The sequence below is a fragment of the Trachinotus anak genome, unplaced genomic scaffold (genome assembly GCF_046630095.1).
Source record: "Trachinotus anak isolate AG129_WGS33_773 ecotype Australia unplaced genomic scaffold, CSIRO_AGI_Tana_v1 ptg000014l, whole genome shotgun sequence".
NCBI lineage: Eukaryota > Metazoa > Chordata > Actinopteri > Carangiformes > Carangidae > Trachinotus > Trachinotus anak.
Window position 1 is genome coordinate 8,571,071 of NW_027273865.1, and position 21,441 is coordinate 8,592,511.

General features: G+C 40.2%; 1 protein-coding gene across 5 annotated transcripts in view; it reads right to left on the reverse strand.

The window, feature by feature from the left end:
* The window catches only part of nbeab (neurobeachin b), a 190,647-nt gene that overhangs the window by 65,526 nt on the left and 103,680 nt on the right, over positions 1-21,441 (reverse strand). For all 5 annotated transcript variants that reach the window (XM_071496175.1, XM_071496174.1, XM_071496173.1 and 2 more), the window contains 4 exons: positions 20,590-20,654; positions 18,419-18,527; positions 16,288-16,454; positions 7,089-7,213 (listed from right to left, as the gene is read on the reverse strand). In XM_071496175.1, coding sequence (XP_071352276.1) covers positions 7,089-7,213; positions 16,288-16,454; positions 18,419-18,527; positions 20,590-20,654 — 466 coding nt within the window. The remainder of the gene's footprint in view (positions 1-7,088; positions 7,214-16,287; positions 16,455-18,418; positions 18,528-20,589; positions 20,655-21,441) is intronic.

Genomic DNA, 21,441 nt, shown 5'->3' on the forward strand with positions numbered 1-21,441 from the left:
CTCACAGACAAAGTAATATGGCTGTAAATAACAAGAAACGAAGAGCAATGACATGGAGGAGAAAATGTGCTGACGTGAAAAGTGATCTCCTCATGAATGATAGCCTGTCGACTTGGAAGCATTTTTGTATGAAGAGCGCTGCAATGAAAAGAGTCGCAATTTGTCAGTGTTAGAGTGCTTGATGTGCAGTGGTGTTGAAGCCGAAGCATTAGAAAGCTGTTCACCTTTGACCACTGCGTAACAAAACAAAGAGAATGACCCTCTGGATACCTGATCTAACTCTTCTGAGTGCAGGCTGGGTTTGGACACTCTGTGCATCTCAAACCATCACATACTGAAGGATTTTATCTTCATTCTTTGTTCTGTTGTTTTTATATTTTATCATTCTTGAATTCAACTGTGGTTATACTCCACAAATTACATGATCAATAGGATACCTGCCTGTTCCGTGTCACTCTATAATGATGCTACACCATCTAGTACCTTTCTAATTAACCTGACAAAGTGAGCAGTCCATCAGAAGCCACTGATACTGACTTCTGAACATCTCTGTTAGAATTACAGCAGTTTCATTTCATGTCTGCTCTCAAGCTCTTCAGGAACTGTGCCAGGAGAAGCCACCGATCACCAGTCTCATGGGTCCTATTGTTCAATCACTGAGTTGAAACTGCCTCGGAGTGCACTAATTACACTCAGTAAAGTGCATTGCAGAGCTTTCATGACCCCATTGGAGGCTGATAAAGACGCGCCAGCTGTGACCAACGGAGGCCGCCCCTGAGCATTGGGGTTCAACTGGGAACCATGGTCCTGAGTTCCTTCTAGGTTAATCTGCCAGTGACCCACAGTTTTCCTGAAAACACACTGAACCTTAAAAAACACATTTTTTTGCGTGACATTTTGGACTTCTTCTATAATGTATTATTCGAGACAAAGCTTAGCTTATGAGGCAACCTGATGGGTCAAAATACATTTTTCAGATTTTAAATTTCAACCTGGAGTCCAAGAGACCCTATTAGAGTTTATATTAACTTCATGATGTGAGTAAGTTTCAGTTGTTTCTGAAGTGTTGTTTAACTGACATATCTGATTGTATTTTTTAAATATAATATTGGGATATATTCATATATTTATTTATATATCTATTACATTCATATTGCAATGCTGAGAATCATCAAAAAGGGGATGTGTGATGGAAACAGGAGGGATTTCTCTAAAGTGCAAATCAGTGGATTATTAGTTAAGGAGTAAAAAAGATGTTTTGATAGAAGCAGAGGGGAGAGATTACTAAAAAATGTTTTACTGATAATGGTGACAGTGTTCCACAAAGTTAAAGTGTGAATTTCATTGTGTCATCACACTTATAATGACAACTTGAGCTGAAAAAAAAAACTTGCATGAGCAGCAATATTTTGTGTTTCATAGTGCTTCAAGTCAAAAGTTAATGGTAATTTTTCTCAGAGTCAAAGTGATGAAATAAAGTAAATGTATTCTTTTGTGAACAAGCTAAAGCCCAATTCAAATAAACTTTATAATCTTACATAAAAGCTCCCACTTTGAAAATATTTCAGTGCTCAGTAGTTTTACTATTCAGTATGGAATAGATAAGAGTTGAAAGGCCTTTAAAAGACTGTTGAATCAACTACAATACTGCTGCCAAGGGTCCATGTTTCATACGCTGCAACACTGGAGAGTTTTGTGGCACTGGCCTTTCATTTTTATAGCCTCAGTAGAGCCGGCAAGCATGTGTTTTTCTAAGTCTCCTATGTATTATACACTGTGCCTCAACCACTTCACCGCTTCTCCTCAAAAAGAAATCCACAACATCATGTTTTACTTAAGGTTCAACTAACTTGTACAAAGAAACCTCAACTTAGGAGGGAAAAAAAGCTGATTGCACAAAAACTGTGGGTAATTCAATATACATGGCTATAAATAAAACACAAAATACCTCAGGTTTTCAAGTGGCTTGATTATCAAGGAAAGAGTTATCCAGGTAAACATGCTAAAAAAGACAAATACAGGGCTTTTGTTTGTCAATTCATACATCAGGCATCATTTTTGGACACAAAGTTGTCTTTACCTCTTTCAAAATAAGACCAAGTCAAAACCTAGTATTTGGCTGGTTCATATATGGTCAATATGTAAAAAGTGGCCAGGCCATAGTTGAAAACAGTTGTGGAGCTGCTGTAAGCAACTGTTGTCAATGGGAAGTAGCTAAAGCCTGCTGGAAAAGTCGCTAAATGTCACTAGATGATGCAATATGCTAATTAGCATATTCATGACATCATCATGTCAGTTTTACATTCAGCCAAGTGTCAGCCGGTTTCAGCGTTTGTTTCTCTCTCTCTCTCTGTGCTCACATGTACAGTATTTTATTCAAGCCAAATTCCCAATGAAGCTGTTTTTATTTACACGTTTTCCGTTTCTGTTGTCAGACAATGAAACAAGTATGAAATAGTGACTGAAATGTGGCCCATTAAGACCATGTGTTAACTTCCAAACCATGTCCAAGCTGCTGCTAAAATCCTGATTTATTTGCTTGTACAATGATCACTCTGAGACTCTGAGAGTAAGCAACAAAATAGCTTTCTCATTTTGTCTCTCTCAGCACACAGCTTCTGCCTGGTTCATGAACTGGTGCTCTGCCTCTCTGCCACTCACTGACCAGAGTAGACGCAGAGAGAGGTGTGTCTCACAGAGCAGTTCTGGTGACTTTCTTCTGTGGAAAGTAGCTAAGGTTTGTCCAAAACATCACTACATTTGTTGCTAGGTGCTGTTTTGAAGAAAAGTTGCTACAGAGGTCTGAAAATGAAAACAGTTGTGGATCCACTGTAAGCGCCTCCTGATGAAGTAATAGAAATATACACCCCAAATAATTTTTTAAGAGCAATGGACAATGGGAAAAGTTGAACACTTGGCGAAAGAATGGCTTAACTTCATTACAAACTCAACTCGATCAATCACTCACAGACATTTGACTATGTAGTGCTGAACCTTGGCCAGTGAAGTCAACAAATACTTTGAACAGATCTTAAACTCGTGGGTTTTTGCAGGAATTATTGTGTCTTGTGTCTCATTCTGTCAGATCTCTGTATATAGCATGCACTAGTTGAAGCCTCAGTTCCATAGGTTATTTACTACACTATCTTATAATGTACGTCAGTGTTTTGTTCAGTCACAGTAACATCCATATAACGTGAGCTCTATAGAATGTTTTAAATATATCTCTTCCGTTTCCCAGACTGTTTCTGATCCTGCCCTCCCACGCACCCTCTCCACAGGCTCCACATTCCACATGGAGAGAAAAAGTCCAGTCCATGGGATTGCATTACTGCTAGGGCGATGCAATTCTGCCCTCTGTCTCTTCACTTTTATTTACTCTGCACTGAAAGATGAAATGAGGGGAAAAAGTGACAGCTTCATACTTCCTGTGATGCAAGCCATCCGTATTGCAGAGTATGTGTTTTGAGACTGTAAAAGTAAACATTATAACTTTGATGTAGGGAAGTTTATATAGAGCAGACGCTTCCTCTTGGGGTGATCTTTATTCAATATCCTGGGATGTGCAGTGCGTGTCTACTGTGCTGCCAGAGGTTACAAACAACCTCATCTTCTCTCCATCGAAACTTTAACAGCAGTGTCTAATAATCCCCATCTGGACCTTTCCATTAGCTACTCAATATAACCATTTCTGAGCATATCGTGTATTTACTGAAAGGCTGCATTCCAGTGTGCAGATCTGCATGCGAGTAACTGCTCTGATGTCATTTGTCACAGTTTAATATGTTTGATTATAAAGCTGGAGAAGGTTAATATCACATCACGAGGCTGCTGCCTCTGCTGCAGGAAAGCGCTATAAAGATCTCCGCCCGGGGCAATCAGTTCCAAGAGAAGCTGCTCACCTGAAATGAGACAGCAAGGACACCCGGAGGTAAAACACCCCGTTAAACACTTGGATCAATATTAACGTGACTTCCATTTCATGCTTGCCCAGTTCCAATCACCTAACAATATACCCTGATACTGGGCCGTGGCTGGCTGTAACAGGGCAGGTTATTACAGGCACAGGGCAGAGACAGAATGTGCTGGCTAAGCTGTCAAAGCTGCTAATGGACAACGAGGCAGAGTTTAAGGCAGAGTTTAACCTCGCATCACAAACGCTCATGAATGTACACACTCTCACACACACAGACGCACACATTGCACAAAAGTGATTAGAAAGGTTACACTGATGCACTGGATTTGCCAATATATCAACTCGATTCTTTAAAACAAAGGCTCCTTTCGACATTAGCGCTCTCAAAGAATTTCAGGAGGACTGTTCGTATCGATTGTTCTCAGAGGATGATCTATATTCTGTTTCAGCCTGGTTTGGAAAAATGATTTATTAATATCTCAGAGAAAACACTGAGGATTGTGAGACCCTTAGGTGCTGTCAAAAATGATGTCGGCCACTCACTCACTGAAATGTTCTTTGTGAAAAAAAAAAAAAATCTTACTCACTTTCATTTTCCCCAAGTGAGCTGAAAAGACTGACGTTTACTGTGAACACAACAGTGTATGTTTGCCCTCTTCAAACTCAAGATGGTGGCTGAGTGTGTATTGTCATATCCTGCTGTCAAACCAGAAACTGTGTATTCAATTTGGACAACCTAGTGGTTCTCCAATAGTCCCAGATTTTAAAGCTTTAATAATGACTCTCCAGGGCCAACTCAAACAAGCCTCTTTGTTTTTCTACTCTGGTGCCTATGCAGCCGGGAACCCACTAAAAAGTTCTATAGACTCCTTGTCAAATCCCAGAAACAAAGTCTGGATGTTATGACTAATGGATATCCAACCTCTGAGCCTCTGCACCAGGGTTTTCTGCTAAAGACAGGTCCTATCTTTAATACCATGCTAATTAAAAGTGAATATTCATAAAAAAACACACCAACTGTCAAAGTACATTTAAAACAAAAAACTGCCAACTGTCACCGCCAACGAAATCCACTGTGGCTCTGAAAAAGAACAAAAGATCCTTCTCATTTATACTCATAACAAAACCTAGCCTCCGCTGTGCAGCCACATCAAAGCCTGCAGGAAAAAGCCTGAAAGTGCAGCTCACCTCTCAAGGAGAGCAAGAGGGCCATCCGACCGCAGGCGATCCCCTTCACTTGACAAGTTTATGCATTATTCCACTCATTAAATCGCACGCCAGCAGGACTTCAGCAAGTCTTCAGTCGACTACACCGAGGCTCTAATGTCAAACAGCATAAGCAAAACTAATGGCTCAAAAACATCTTCTGGTAATTTGATGGCCTAAATAACATGATATGCATTCGCTGTATTGTCTTGAGGATGTCTGTCACATAACTCAATAAAAGGAGATAATACACAGATACAACAAATCTAGCCACTGCACTCTGGGTAAAGAGGCCAATGGGCAATGCTAACTGACAAAGTCAGCAAATGGAGCAACAGAAATGGATGAGATAGCTTTTTTATTGTCCTTCAGTATAATCTTCTCCTCCATTTTTATACTAGTGTGTTGTTTTGTATGAATGTTTAATGTTCATGTACAATCAGAAAAATAACCATTGTAGTAGCATCCCACAGGCAGTTAGCCTGTAAAACATAAATGTTAAAGTTATATTTCAATTGAGTGTCAAATACTAATAGTCTCTTGGAAGGTAGCTCTGAAAACTTTGAGGACAGTCATAGTTTTTCCACAACATTGCTTTATTTTCCTGTTTCTATGTTGCACTACAGCCTTTTCATACCTCAGAAACTCCAAGCAGTGTATTTGTACAACTAAATTGAACTGAATTGAGCATAAAAAAAACTACAAAAAAAATGAATAAGCTTCAAAAACACATCATAAAAATGACCTAAAAGATCTAAGCTGTAGCCAGAGCTTATTAAATCTTGTAAAAATTGTAATAATAGTGAGGAGTGAGGTGAGGATTGTTTGGAACTGAAAGTGTGGATCAACAGCAAGGCGGCTTATGCTGCAGGAGCAGTTTGAGGGTTTTATAATGATGTTTTGATATGTTTCACAGGTTTACTGGTATTTACAGGAAGGCAATGTTGATGCAATGCAATGCAATGTCTTTGCTGGTGATACCACAGTTTCTAAAGCCATAGCTATTTCTAAACAGGTTAAAAATGCCAAAGTTGTAACTTTTATTTACTTGAGTCCTCCCCACAATAGAATCAACACATGCATAAAAGCCCACAAAATTAACTTATGGAACCACCACGAAATCTGAGGCAGGAGGTGCAATTATTGCATGTGTGTGTCATATATGGACCACCTGCAGCTCAGGCAGCAGCTGGCATGTGTTTATCTACGAAGCTGCCATGATCTTCATACAGCAACCATGGCAGAGCTGGAGCTGAAAGCAGCCAGATGACATCCTGAGCCCAGCCAACGGTCGTCTTCAGTAGCTCAACACTGAGACACATATGAGGTCAGTGAACATTGTAATCAGTATGCATGTGTTGCTGTAAGTTAACAGTCATTTTAAAAGGCTAGCCTGACCATAATGCATCGCCTGTTTTCTATTTTCTATAAACTTAAGAGGTGCTTACTCCATTCATTTTAAAATCAATACATTCACCCCTGTGCCATTAATACATTTGCCCTGTTATTCAATTACAAGCAGGAGAGAAGGGCCAAGAGTGTTTAATAGTGCTGAGCCGCTTTCCTTTAAAGCTCGGTGTTGCATAACATAAGGCAAAATTGACACAAGGTGGTTGGCAACACTGGAAGCCTGCCCAGGTCAGTGAGGAAAGTTTCAGACAAAGAGAAGAAAACAATAAAGGAGAGATCTAATTTGTTCTTGAGTGTGTGTTATGATGGAAACAAAAAAGTGCAATAAAATAGATGTGTCATGTTCAATTCACAGTACTCATGAATATGTTACCAATAAAAATGAAATTAACTTCTCCTAAGCAATATGCTAAACTATATGGACAAGTCTGGGCGAAACTTTAGTGCCCTTTAAATGTTTTTTCTATAATGCTTTTATGGCAACACTTGAATTTTCAGCTAATGGATTTCCAATGGATGAAAAAAAAAATACTCTACAAAGACATGACAAACTCACCATACTCCTGCAGTGACTTGCATGTGATATCTAAGTGGGTGGAGCCAAATGGGTTTCTGACAAATCTCCGCCTCCGCCGCAGGTCATCTTCCCAGTAGTCGAGACGCCAGAAGTCGTGCAGCTGACTATGATAGAGACAAGAAGACAGGCAGGTTAGACAGAGCACACACCCCTCAGTGATGGTCTGATTACAGCAGCCACTTCTTTATCAGGGGAAAACATCTTGAGGAGAAAAATCAGGCCACAGATAGTAGATTTATTAGGCTGACTAGTGGCATGCTCTGCAGAGGCCCAGTAATGTTACTTCTGCTAAAGCCTATAGTATCAGAACAGCAGGGAGCAGCAGCAGCAGCCGCTGCACACATAAATCACAGGCACTCCCATTAACAAATACAGCATCAAATTACAAGTATAAATGGCACAGCTTGCCTCCTTTTTTACAATGTTTTTTAACAAGTCTTGTAAATCAAAGGTAGAAACCTCAACGCAGACAGCGTGGGGTTTAATGATCAGGGTCTTGGGGCGGTTGAGGCATGAGCCTATAAAACAAGCCCCCTCCCCGCATATGTGGAGCCATGATTAAAATAATGTGCTGAAATATTCATTGAAATGATTCCCAGAGCCCTGGAGCAACCCGACAGAAAATTGCATTTTTATTCATTATTAATAACAGCGAATTAGGGTCATAAAAAAAAGAGAAAAAGAAGAAAACAGTTCCAGCATGTGGTAACCATCTTTGTAAATGATTATTCCAACATTAGTGAGGACCTGGGATAATTTTATTGCTTGCAGCTAATGCAAACCATTAAGCACCAGGACTAGCATTAGGTTACTAAGTGCTGCTTGTTCCAACTGTGCACTAGCTGGAGCTATTTCAAAGCCTCAAAGCCTTCATGTTTCCTTTAGAGGGAAATGCAGCAAAAAGAGAATATTGCTTTAATTTACTCTTAACAGGGAAGAGCAATACATAAAAAATCGTGATCATTCAAATAATTGGTGTGCAGTTGACAGTAAGGTAAGAGGTGATTACATCAGCCTGGCATGAGGTTCACTTTCATTTCATTCTCAGCCAAATGTGAAGAAATACGGCGTCACTCTGCTTCATTTTGTTGAAATTCAACAGCTACAGTATGAGTGGAGAACACAGTTAAATTCATACAGACAGTTTTATTGCTGTTTATTACACAAACATGAAGTACATGCCATAATAAAACAGAACTCTTTATTCTCATATCTGAAATGTTTTATCTTTATCTCCATATTATAAGTTAAATACAAGAAATGGCCATTTAAAGCCCCAAACACAAGCCATGGATACTGTGTCCAAATCCAAGTAGAGATTTTTCAGTGTGTGTAGGATACAGTAAGGCCTTGGCAGGCAGCCGTCTATTTCATTGTACAGTTTCTGCCCCCTTCCCTGCCACAGTATTGAGGCAGTCTAAACAGATTAAAGTGTTACAGAGGATCACATCACAAAATACAGCCTCCTTGCTCCATGAATATAATATCTACAAATGTCAGAAATCAAGAGGCTCAGGGGACTTAGCTGGGCTCTGACAGCAACAAGAGCTCAGTTTCAGTTAAATATCAATCAAAATTGAGTGCGTGTGTGTGTGTGCATGCAAGTGTGTACACGCTGTATGCACAAAGTATCATGAGCTGCTGTATGCAAACCAAGCCTTAACGCCTTGAGCTCGTCCCCTGTCAATCTCCCTCAAAGCTTAACTGAGGAAAAGAGAGATGTCAGTGGGTGGAAAGGAGAAACCCACGTAAATGATATTGTAAACGCAAGATTACACAGTGTGAAAAATGTAAATCCACTGTATGCAACTGGGCGATTACTGCTGAAGATTATGTCCCCTAATGCTCTTCGTGCAAATAGACAGCAGATGCCAGTGGGGGATAAATCTGCCACTTTGAAGATTTCGTTCTAACAGTATTAGCTGCATTTGGTGCATTTTATTTGGTCTGAATGCTCATTTGAGTTGAAGCTAAAAATATCTCCATTTGTCTTTACCAGAAATCAAGTGAACAACAAATGAAACCCTCAAGTTACAATGACTGATTAATGAGCCAAATGCCATCGTTTCGATGTCTCTTCCCCTCCTTTAGTCCTGTGCACATGGTTTCAGTTTGAATGTGGTATTCTGCTTCTTGAGTAGGACTTGTGATATTTTAGACTATGTGGTCAGTGCTAGACCGGATTTGGACTGCGCCAAAGTGCCGTGCTAAAGGAACCATCTCTCTGAGGGTGGTCCATTAAGTGCACAGGAGGACTACAGTCATGATGGAGACTTAAAGCTTGGAGCTACTGAGCTCTTACACAAGGGATTTCTGAGGTGGCACAGAGCCACCAAAGAGCTCATTCATGTCCTAAAACCATGGTGGGAAACGAGGAACAAGCAAGAAATTTAATGGTACACATTTGTGCCATTTAATATACTGCAAAAGCTAACAATCAACCTACATTTTTCAAGGTTGCAGGCGATACATTTTCAGTACAGTTAATAAAATCAAATTCCTTCTTCAGAATCATTAATAGAAAGCTGGCTGCCTGTATTGTCTCTGTAACAACAACAAACTGTCCACCCGATAGCATCCTTTACTAAGCAGAGTTTGCTCGGGACCTCCTTATTTTCTACATCAAATGCGTCTGGCTTCATGACAACCATAAAGAATGGCTGCAAGCCGGCCTCCTAGAAACTGGCAAAATTTATTAGCCCCGTCACTCATCAATCACCCAAATGGATTTCAAACCGCATTTTAAAAGCTAATTTTCCAGCACTGATAACCTACAGGAAACAGGAGCACCATTATTTATGGACACTTCCAGACTTGCTAAGTGCAGTAGGATAAATGTGTAAGAAGACTATCATCTATTCTCTTCTCTTTCAAATAGGTATTTAAAGCACATCTTTCCTCGAGGAGCCAGTGTTGAGGGTTTTGAGGTGCCAGATCGCCCCAGTCTACAGGGAATGCGTTTTGTTTGTAAAAGCAAAGGGAAAGCTGACAGAGATCGTTCAAAAAAGGACGAGGAGGAAAAGAAAAATAAAAGGAATGATAACAGAAAGGAAACTATATCATCATTCTAGAAAAGAGAGATACTTTTGACAGCTGAGAAGGGCTCATATTGGATTAGAGAGTGATATATTCTTAGTGCTACTGTTATATCAGGGCAGCAGAGACCCTACTATGTTTCCTCCTATTTTGTCAGAGTTTTTTAGAGAATGGTACTGGTACTGGATTAAAAGGGTAAACTTAAACCTATGCCATTACCTGGTTTAAGGTGCTTGTTTGAGGTCTGAAATGTCTGTTGAAAAAAAAAAAAAAACCCTGTCTCCTGCTCAGGCTAGACAAAGAAAATCGAACAAAAATATACATTAAAGGTCGGCTATTTCAGAGTGCTCCATGTTCACTCAAATTCATGCAATTGCCTTGTAATGTCATCTCTGCAAATAAAATAAAAATAATTACAGCAATCTATTGTCATAAGCTAAAAATTAACTTTATGGTTCTCAAGTCAGTGGAAGCAGGATAATTAAAACATGACCAGGGATGGACTGCAGGAAGATGAGGATCTCATGGTTGAAGGTTTCCTTTTTATTCTATTTGTGCTCAGAGGAGATTTGTGTGAGGCGGTCGGGAGGAAGGACAGGGACATACTGATTCAATAAAACACCATTATACTCCTTTTAAAAGCTTCCATTGGTGACATGAGTAGGGGGTAATTATAATAAATACCAGTAATCAGTGACAATTCTATTCAGAGGCGCAGTGACTGGTTTCTATCACACACACACACACACACACACACACACACACACACACTGGGACACTGAACATACGTCACTTTTAGTGTAACTCTGAGGACAAGCAGTCTTTTCTTTGATTTTCGGTTGACCTAACAGACTCTCACTATGACTTACAAAGTCCATGCAGAATTAGTCTAAGATGGAAATGTTGCTCCACCAAAAAGTAGCCATGAAAAAATAAATACAAACTAAAAATAAAAAATAAAGAAAGGAATAAAGAAAACAAAATAAACAGAAGACATCCATTGGTAAACAACCTGGAGAAACATGTGCCTGCCTGCACAGAATTATTAAGGAAATTCTGACACCATATTCATGCCAGAAATGTGAGAAACAACCTCTCATTTGACCAAATAACTTTACTCCATTGGACCAGTCCTTTGATCCCATTAAAATGACAACCAGATACGTGGATCTGTAATGACAGGGATTCCACATGTCATGAAAACCATCAGGCAGCTGGCAGACACTACAAACCAAAGCGAGGAAATGCGAAAACATTGTCTGTCAACCAGTGCATTCTTTTTGGTGAGCATTTTAATGCCACATTCTTCTATATACTGCTCCTAGATCAAAAAAAAAAAAAAATACAAAAAAAGAAGACACTGTGTATCAAAAAGTGGTGGCTGGCAACCATATGGTGATCAGCATTTCTCAGCCCACTACTTTCAAAGTAACCTATAAAGTAAGAAAAAAATACACAGTAATTTCCTCTATAAAAACACATCAAGTTTGATCATGTGTCTGCAGAACGCCAAGTGTTAACTGAGTGCGTAGCCAACATCATGATCGGATTACGACAGAGGGCTGCAAATGCTACACAAGACTTTCATCTCTTTAATTTACCCATTTCTTATCATCACTGCACTCAACACTGTTTCAGACATGAGGATACCAAGCTAAAATCCAAATGCTTTTAGTTAGTGGATATGACGTTTCTTTTGTAGATTGAGAGATAGAGAGGAGACACACTGAAGAATGGTTATTGGACAAAGACAAAAGGGAAAGTACACAGCAGCAACAAGATTAACTCCAGGTCATCTGGTGTAATGAAGACGGACGTACGCGATCAGCCGAGGGATGAGGTACTGTACTGTACTGGAGGTGAACTCCCTCAGATCGCCAGATTTGTAGATGCCCATCTTTCATCGGAAATGGGGGCACAGCCAGGCAATGCCCAGTTCAATTTCCATGCCCGATGAAATTGATGATTGTGTGAATGGGCCTTATTCCAGAGATAATTAGCACAGTGTGCAAGGTTAAAAGTAGCCCAAGGGAATAAAGCCTGCTGTAGGTCAAGAACAAGTGCTAGTTAAAGAGAGTATCAGCTTACAAGAACAAAGCAGCATCGTAGGATCGTGTTTTAAATAAGAACTCACTAAATGAAGAAAAAAATAAAACATTAGCACTTGCAAGCTGTTCTAAATCGGGCTGCATCTTATTGGACCCTCTCTAGACAGTGGACTGAAAATGAAACATGGAGTCCAGAGGACTGGTTCAGACGGAATCAGCTTTGGTGGAGTGGGCAGAATAGAAACACTGAGTTTCTATTGTCTTGGAGGTACCTTCATTTTATGGTGATTTTTAGGATTACCTAATTCTATTATATTCTTACTGATTTAATACAAAAGTCTGTCATTAGCAGAATACACTGATCACAAGAATGTTAGCATTTACTCAGAAAGCGAAGAAGTTCCACATTTGGCTCCTCTGGATGTCAAAAAGAATAATATGTTTGAATTATATCTGATATCCTACCAGGCTGATTTTTGTTTATACTGTCAGGCTCGACCAGAGACCTTGGCCTTTCTTTTCTGCCCCAGAGGGGTGATCAGACCTTGAACCCTCTGAGGCTGAAAGGCCATATACAGGTGCTCCCTCTTTGTGCTAGTGGACTTCTATTAGAATTGATAACCCTTTCAGCCGAGACCAAATACTCCAGGCACACCGTGAGTAAAAAGGCTCATTCCATCACAAAGTTATTATCCACAGGCAGATTGTTACCATTCATCACGTGAGAGAGATGAAACTCACTGTTAGTCAAGGGAAACGGCTGTTTCACTGCCTTGCCACAGATCAATATACGGCACCATTTTCCTTTCTCCTCTCTGCTACAAAAAAGTAATTATACAGAAGAAATGTTGACAATCAATAGACTAGTCAGGTAAGGTTAAGGTCTGCTGTGGGGGCCAGTGGAGGCTCCTCCGTCAGCTGTCAGTGATGCTGCCGATGTGAACATGGACGTCCGCACAGGAACAAAGGGAGGTTTGTCTCCTTCAGCTCCTTTTACATTTCTGTTAGGTTGGTAGTGTCGAGACAATTAGTACCTGAGGAGAGCTGGCCGATGAATGGTAGAGAATGACACAAGAGGTTCACTGAAGTTCAGATTGTGAATACGTAAGTTCAAATGTCCATAGCATACCGGCGTGTCTGGGTATCTGTGTATGGCTTTATTAGCTCCACAAGATATAAATGCTCCAAACAATGGAATATACATTTTCTGAGTATAATATGCATAATATAAAAAGTTTTAAAGATAATTCTACATTTCCATAATGCTATAAAAACTCACTAATTGATAAAAATACCAGTACGTCCGTATGTAAACCTGCCACTGTGTAATTCTAACAGTGTATTTTAAATTGTTTTAGGAGTTACAGAGTTTTGTTGTGTGAATTCACAGCTTAATTTACTCTTGCAGCAGTTCCTTGTGGAGTGAAAGAGCTGCAAAATGAGAGAGAATTTATAGTAGCGTCACGGTGAGGTGGTCCTTCGCTGCAAAAGTGGTGGACATTATTCTTCAACGAATTTATCAGCCTTGTCTTGACATCTACTTTCACTTTAGACGAGCCTGAACTTTATAATCCACTGGCACGGTTCAGAGGTCAACAGCAGAGGGGACCAGAGGGCACAGAAAATCACTCTCTCTCTGGAAAAAACTCTGACATCCAATTTTCAACTTGATTTATCAGTGTAAAGCTAAAATTGATAGTGTGTCATTACTGGGCAGGGAGCTGTCTTGGAGAGATGTATCAAAGCCTCCTCGTTTTGATTTAGCACAGCGGATCAATACAACCCTATACTGTTTCAATTTGAGGAGTATTGATTTTCCTATGCTGACTCTATACAGGGGGACATTCATCATCAAGCAAGCATATAGTATGATCTTACAGGCCACCATAGGGTCTGATCTGCCTACTCTTCACTCAGATCACATGACTGCAGAGCAGCTGTTTTTGAGCCGTGCACAGATTATTTCCTCATTGTTGGCGGTTGTATGCGCTGCAATACTATTTCTTACACTGTTTGCCACAAAGAGAACAACAGCTCCAAACAGAGTGGCCCTCAGAGACACAGATAAGCTGCAGATGTCTGTAATTCAGACAAAAATGGATGCATCTAATGGCAGACCAGGTGGTTATATCCATTTAATGAGCACAGTTGCAAACACACACTGGTAAGAGAAAAAATTATAAACATATAAGTTATACTGGTTTCTGTCTCCCAGCTGCCTAAGAATAATTTTGTTTATAATATATTCTAGATAAATGATAAATATCCTTGGGCATTTCTCCAGGCAGAACTTAGGAGTAAAAGCAGAGCAATTTCTGTGCATGAGGGTGAAAACAAACATTCACAAGTCTCTCTCTCTCCCTCTCTCTCACACACACACATACACATGGACACACCCGCATGTGTACAAACGCACACACACACACACGCGCGCGTGCGCGCGCGCGCGCACACACACACACACACACACACACACACACACCCAGATATAACAGACAGCCACCTCAAAATGCTTGAGGGCTTTATATTTTACAAGAGCAGCATAAATGGGAAAGTTAATGTAGCATTGAATAAGACTAAGCTGTTCAACTGCAACATTGCCTTGAGCTTGTGAGCATATTGCATCATTTTTCTTCACCAGCAGGTTACCATTAAATTTGAATTTGTTGGAAGTTTTGCGGTATCATTTACAATGCACCCACGCTCAATAACCTTTTGTTTCAATGCAAATGCTATGCCTCTGAGAGGGGCTCCATAAATATTTGAACAAGAGCCCAGAATTCAACCCAATAGATTTTGTCATGCTGCTAAGGTTCAGTCAGAAAATGAAAATCTCTACTTGAACACTGCAAACTTCCCAGTCTCAGACAACATTTTGCTATCATACTAAACATGTTCTGCTTCTCTGTAATTGTCCAGAAATTAATCACAAAAAGTTAATTGTGTCTGATAACATGAAAAGGGCACAGTGAATCATTGCAATATACATACATCTAATATCAGGAGGTAGATAGACACAGTGCATAATCTTTCTTGAATCCGTGAAAATAGAAACCAAATGTAGCTGCTTATGACATCTGCCAGTTTGTGTGGAAACCCTTGAATGTTACTGCAAGTAAAAGACATAAAATACAGCCGTAAAAACTAATTACAGCAGCTAGAATATTTTTGACAATGGTAAACACGGATTAAGATCTGAAACAAACCCAGTTTGAGCGAACACGGCTGAACATCTGCCCTGTATTTTTAGAATTTAATAACAAAACCAAAGCTACTGTTTCAGCAAAGACTCAAAATTTGTTTTGGCAAATCAGCAGTGGTGGGATGTGTTAAGAGGCAGACTTTCTCTAAAGTCTCTTGCAGAATACAGTTCACAGCACAATTAATAGAAGTATTTGAATTAACATTTTACATGTTTTTTTTTTCTATTTTACTGTTCATTTCTGCATCTGACCTGCATCCAGCGATGGTCATTTTTTTACACACATAAATAAGTCTCAAAATAAACCCCGTCACAGCTTCACCTGCAAGCTTCACAGTCCTGTCTTGCATATATGCTGTTACATCTGTAACAAAAGATAAATGGTAAATACAAACAGTATGTTGCAACACTGTGTAGCCCTTGATCTTTCCACTCTGCATTTAGTATCTGTGGGACCATGTGGATGAAGGTGAGAGGTGGGAGGCAGAGCAGGAGAGCCGGCGGTTATTTTAACAGGGCCCATGGGGAAGTCTGCAACTAACACCAGGTGCTGGGCTGTGTTACTGAGCGGGTCAATGAATGCCTGGACAACACTGCAGAAACACCCCATCCCCCTTCTTCCACCCCAGCATGTCGGACGACTGGCCAATCAGCTGTCCCCGGGGGATTAAGCCACTCCACACTGTAATTGCGTTTGCTGACCCGATCGCTGACCCTATCGGATCCTGGGAAAATGACATTAACTGGTGGCCTATCCCATCACTGCCGAGTTTTGTGAACAGGTAACTTTTGTCCCCTAGGTTGGACCTAACATGGAGCAGCAGTGGTTCATGTTAAAGACTTAACGTGGCCCATGTTGGTCTGGACCTGCTCCTCAAGTGTAAGAGCTTACCTTTGGGCCAGTGTCCCCCAGGCACCGTGCTTGTTGGTGAGGATGTTGACGATTTTCTGCTTTAACTGATTGGCTGTCACATGGTCTCTGTGTTTAGCAGCGCTGATGAGGTGGTCGCACATCTTCTCTTCTTCTTTTCTATCCGCAGCATATTGGGCACAGTTGGACTAATTTCAGATTTAGACAAAGGAAGAAAGAAAAACATAGTGTGAACCTCATTGCATATTAAAGGCTTTAGGTACAGCATCCACTGCCAAAGTGATATCTGATATTGTGCTAATAGCATTTGAGAATGTTTTACTTGAATAAGGCTACAATGGTATATACTCTCTAATGGAGCATTTGTCACACTGAGGAATGTTATGGCTTCATTCAACACACTTGAGTGCATAAAGATATTAGTGGACAGCTGAGAGATATATTTCTGCTCCCTTGGAGGAGCGTAGTAAATCATGGCGAGTGAATGCAGGCAGCCCATTCCCTTACTGCGGACAGATGAGGCTCCCTGCTAGCAAGACGTGGATGGTGCTATTAGAGGCGAGGGGAAAATACTCTAATAGAGCCACAAAGAATATCAAATGTCAAGGTTTACAAAGCTACACTGCCATTATATCAAGAACTGTGGTATTGACGCCTGATAGGAATGGTGTAAAATGTGCAGTAAAAACACACAGCCTTCTTTCATTTTCAAAAATTAAATAAACAATAAAAATATCAATGATACAATAGTCCAGATAATGTTTGATTGAATATTGAGGAATATCTGAGTGTTAGAATGATAAAACGTGAAAAATGGCGATATTGGTTAAATCAATTTCCACAAGTCAGTGCAACTCTGTAAGTGGCTAAAAGTAATCTAGAGGAGCCGATCTAACTCTAGATTATCTTACTTTGCCACCTGGGGGGAGCTCTTGCTAATATTCAAAATCTAATTTGCTAACAGAAGCTGGAAGTTAATCGAATTTCCTGCTTCAAATTTGAATTCTGTCAGATATTATACTTCAATATATTCTTCACAGGGCAGATAACTCAATCTCTGCTTGTCACCTCGCATTACCACGTGATGCTGTGACAAATATCAAATGTTATTTATCACTTTAAAACATATGATGCTTCGCCCTGACACCAACTTAATTGTAAAAATGTCTTATCTGCGTCGTGAATCTTCAATCTTGGAGAGTGGGTAATAAAGTAACGTCAGACCTAGATGAAAAGTGTAGGCTGTCTGGGGTTGGCAGACAGAACGAATGGGGCCAGGTACACTTCCCCCTTCTCCTGACATTGCACATCTAGCCGTCTCTTCCAGTTTATCTAGCAGGTCAAGGATCCTCAAGAACTGTATATCAAGCAGCTGTTTGAGGATGGCTGCTTTTCCCAGATAAGAAACTCATCACTCCTCACATGTACAAGCTGCTAACAGAGGTGGCGGAAGTGTGTGTGTAAAGGTTTGTGAGATTACATTATATGTGTGTCTATGTGTGTGTGTGTGTGTGCGTCTTTTGATGTTCTACAATAAACAAACTAAAAAATGTCATAATTAATATTTTTTCTTCATCTTTTTTATTTTTTCTGTCATACTCTTTCTCTAATCTGCTATTTTGCCGACTGGCTTACACTGAAAAATACAAGAGCCATATTTTTCTTTTGCTATTTTCTATGCAGACAATTAGACAATGAGCAGAAAAAAGGCTGAATACTAATTTCATTCACAAATTGCTTGAACCTTGATAGCTTTTTCTTTCATTTCTGAAAGAGAGGAGGTTTGATGTGGGTGGGCAAAATACAGACTCAGGAGGTTATCCCCTGTTGGTTGGCAAAAGCTTATATCAAAACTCTAAATTAATATTGCTGGCATATCCTTTTGCAACCAGTAATTACATTTCTTCTTAAGAACTGCAAGGGTGAGGATTAAATCCCCATGAGGACACAGAGTGACATGATTACTGAAAATGCACAGTTAGAGGAATGGCTTTTTTATACTAATATGATTTGTTCATCAGAAAATTGACAAAATATTTTCACAGCAAATTGCAATGGTGAATTTGGAGAAGCATCGTTGTGAAATAGTGCTGTATACTCTCTTGAATTTAACATTTAATTTCAGGTGCTAGAAAGTAGGCACAATTCACACCTCAAACTCTGCGTGTTTGTGGACGTCCTCTGCTCTCTGTCTGTTCAGGATGAATTCAGCCTCGTTGGCAACCCGAACTATGTGGTCCTTCATGGCATGGCAGAGCAACCTTTAACATTGCAGAGAAAGTTAAATGCAGCAGACGTTTTCATTTGCATATTGATCATTCATTAGGAAACAGGTCATCTTTATTGGCTAAAATCTGTGGTAATGATACTCCTGAGGAAGGAGCAGGGTTGAGGCAAATACAGCTTGTCAGGATGGTGCAGCATTCGGCTTGTTGAAAGAGCAGACTAGTAAACAGTATCATTTGTCTGCGTTATGCTGCAAGGCAGCAGGTCAGTGACAGATCCCTCTGTAGCATTAAGGAGGGAATGGAGTGTCATTAGAGCACTGAAGCCTGTCTGGCACGTTTCAGATTGACTGAGCATCCCTTCCCACTGACCAGAACATCAACCCAGTGCCTGCACTGCTGACACGTCCGGCTGTGGATAACTTTTCACATGGCTAGATCTAGAGGCTCTGTGGTCTCCACCCATATTCACATTTAAATTCCAGGATCTTTAATAATTGAAAACACCCTGCCTATTGTGTGTAGATTACATGCCATTTTACACACCATTAGGCTAGCTTTGTTTTAATTAAAGCGGCCCCTGTTCCTCTCCAGTGCTTGATACAGATTGTAATTTTCCTCCTGTCCCAAGGAGAGGCAGTAATCCCGGGGCTGCATTCATCAGCTGCTATTGCCTCTTTAACTGTTGACAAGCGCTCATTAATAGACAGACGTCCACTTTTCAAAGACACAGGCTGACAACGCCAAGCTTTGTTTTGAAACCAAGAATAGATGAGAAAGCAAGTTGACAAGTGACATTAGGAAATGAAAAAAAAAAAGATATGCACATTCTCTGCCACACTTCTGCATTAGTATTCTGTACATGGGAGCCACTTACCAATGCAAGTATTCACACTTGCCCTAGATTAGAGTGATATAAATGTAGGCTGCCATGTAAAATAAGCAACTGTCCCTGTTGAAAACTACTGAAAGTTGGATGCCTGGTGATTGTGAATGTGCTATAAATGAAAAAAAAACAAAACACAAAAAACTATTTGGAGAAAGAGCTTCAATTATATCAACAGATTTGTAGAGCTAGTCTTTTTTTTTTAGTTTGTCTATAATTAAATTGTATTTCAAAGCATTTTATGTTCAGTGCCTTAAAGCACCATATATATGTCTGCATCTTAAAACTAGTCATGGGTCAACATGGTGATTCTCTGTACCTTTTACTTTTGAGGTGATGGATTATAAATACAGTGATACCATAAAGGAGCAGTGGTAATGATAAAGTAAAGTGATTCGTTTACTTTCAGTAATTAGGGTATTTTAGTGTGTTTGATCGCGGCTTAGCAATGAAGCGGCTGCATCATGAAACAGAGGCACAACTACCCCGCTGTACGTGTTGTTGCACATTCAGCAGATACAACGTCTGTGTCAGCCACGCCTTGTAAAGCAAACAGATTTACCAGACTCTAGCTACCTCTAGATCTGTCTAGTTAAGCAGAGCAGGTGTGCAGAGACTTGAGTGGGACCAGGAAATTATGTATCTGTCACCAGCACCCTGGACAGCGCCGTGTGGCCCTACTGACTGAAGCTCTTTGTTCCAGGGCCAGTGGGGGACTCAGAGAAGCCTGGCTGGGCGGAGACAAGAGCCTGGGCATAGAGAGGGTCTGGGCAGATGGGTCAGCAGATGGGCAAAGGGGGCTGAGCTGCCACTGATCTGCTCTATGGAAAATCCCTGAGTCTGGCCACACCCGGAGACCAGTGGAAGAGGAAGGGAGACAGAGAGTGAAACACAGACACTACGATGTACAGTGAAATGAGAAGAGACAGAGACATAATAAGGCCAAAAATAAGAAAGGACTGACTGTTGCGTTGTTGTGTCGACATTCTTACTTCATCCAGTCACTACAGTCTTATTTATCTTTACCCAAACAGAGCAGTCAATATGGGCAAGAGGTTTAGAGCTAATCTACACCTTGCCACTTAATCCAAAAACCTTTTTGTGGTTGCCAGGCAGAAAACAAAAATAAAATAAACATACTGATAACAGAGGGGATGCTACTGCTTGGCTGTATGATTTTAGCTTATATATTACAATGAATGGATACATTACCTTCCTTCGTTGATTAGCTCAATGAAGGCCAGGCCTGCATTCTTCTGAATGGAGTTCTGCCATTCCTGAAATGAAGGAGTTTGTGATCTGTTACTCTCAGAAGCTACGTGTGTTTGTTTTTTTTGTTTTGATTTTGGACTGTAAATAGTTTGTTAAAAATTCTGAAGAAAACATAATATATTTACATCCTTATAAGTGATATTAGATCTGGGTTTAAGAAAAAAAATCATGTAATCATGTAAGTTTACCCACAAAAAATAAATCAATGGGAGACAGCAAAGCTAAAAACTAACACTAATGTAAAAAGCACTTTCTCATACAGTTTTGCAAAGCACATAAAAAGTTAAAATGGCAGAGTATCAGTATCAAAATACCCTTTTAATCCAATGTGCAACAAGATCTTTCAGAAATATATCACATTTCTCCGTCCAAATTGCATATTTCATCTGTAATTTAGATTACATGTCATAGCTTGTAATTCAAGTAGGTAAAGAAAGTGTTTAGTTCATATATCCTTTGTGGAAAAAAAAAGCGATGGCTATAAAAAGTTGAAATCCTGCACCACATGTGTGACCATCCTTTCTTCCTCTGTGAAAAGATCTGTAAACACAGGAGAGATGTAATTGTGGGATGAAACTATATCCTCTCACTTAAATACAGCCATTTCCTCTGTCCCTTACAGTGACAGATTACTGAGCAGCCTCACTGAGCCCTGCAGTGTGCGCCTGGAAGGGATCCGAGCCTTGGGCCAGAGTGCCAGCACTTGCTGTCTCACAACATGCTCTGGAAATGATTAAAAAGCAGTCTGAGAGCGCGCCTTTCACTGTGGGAAATTCAGCTCTCCTGTACCCT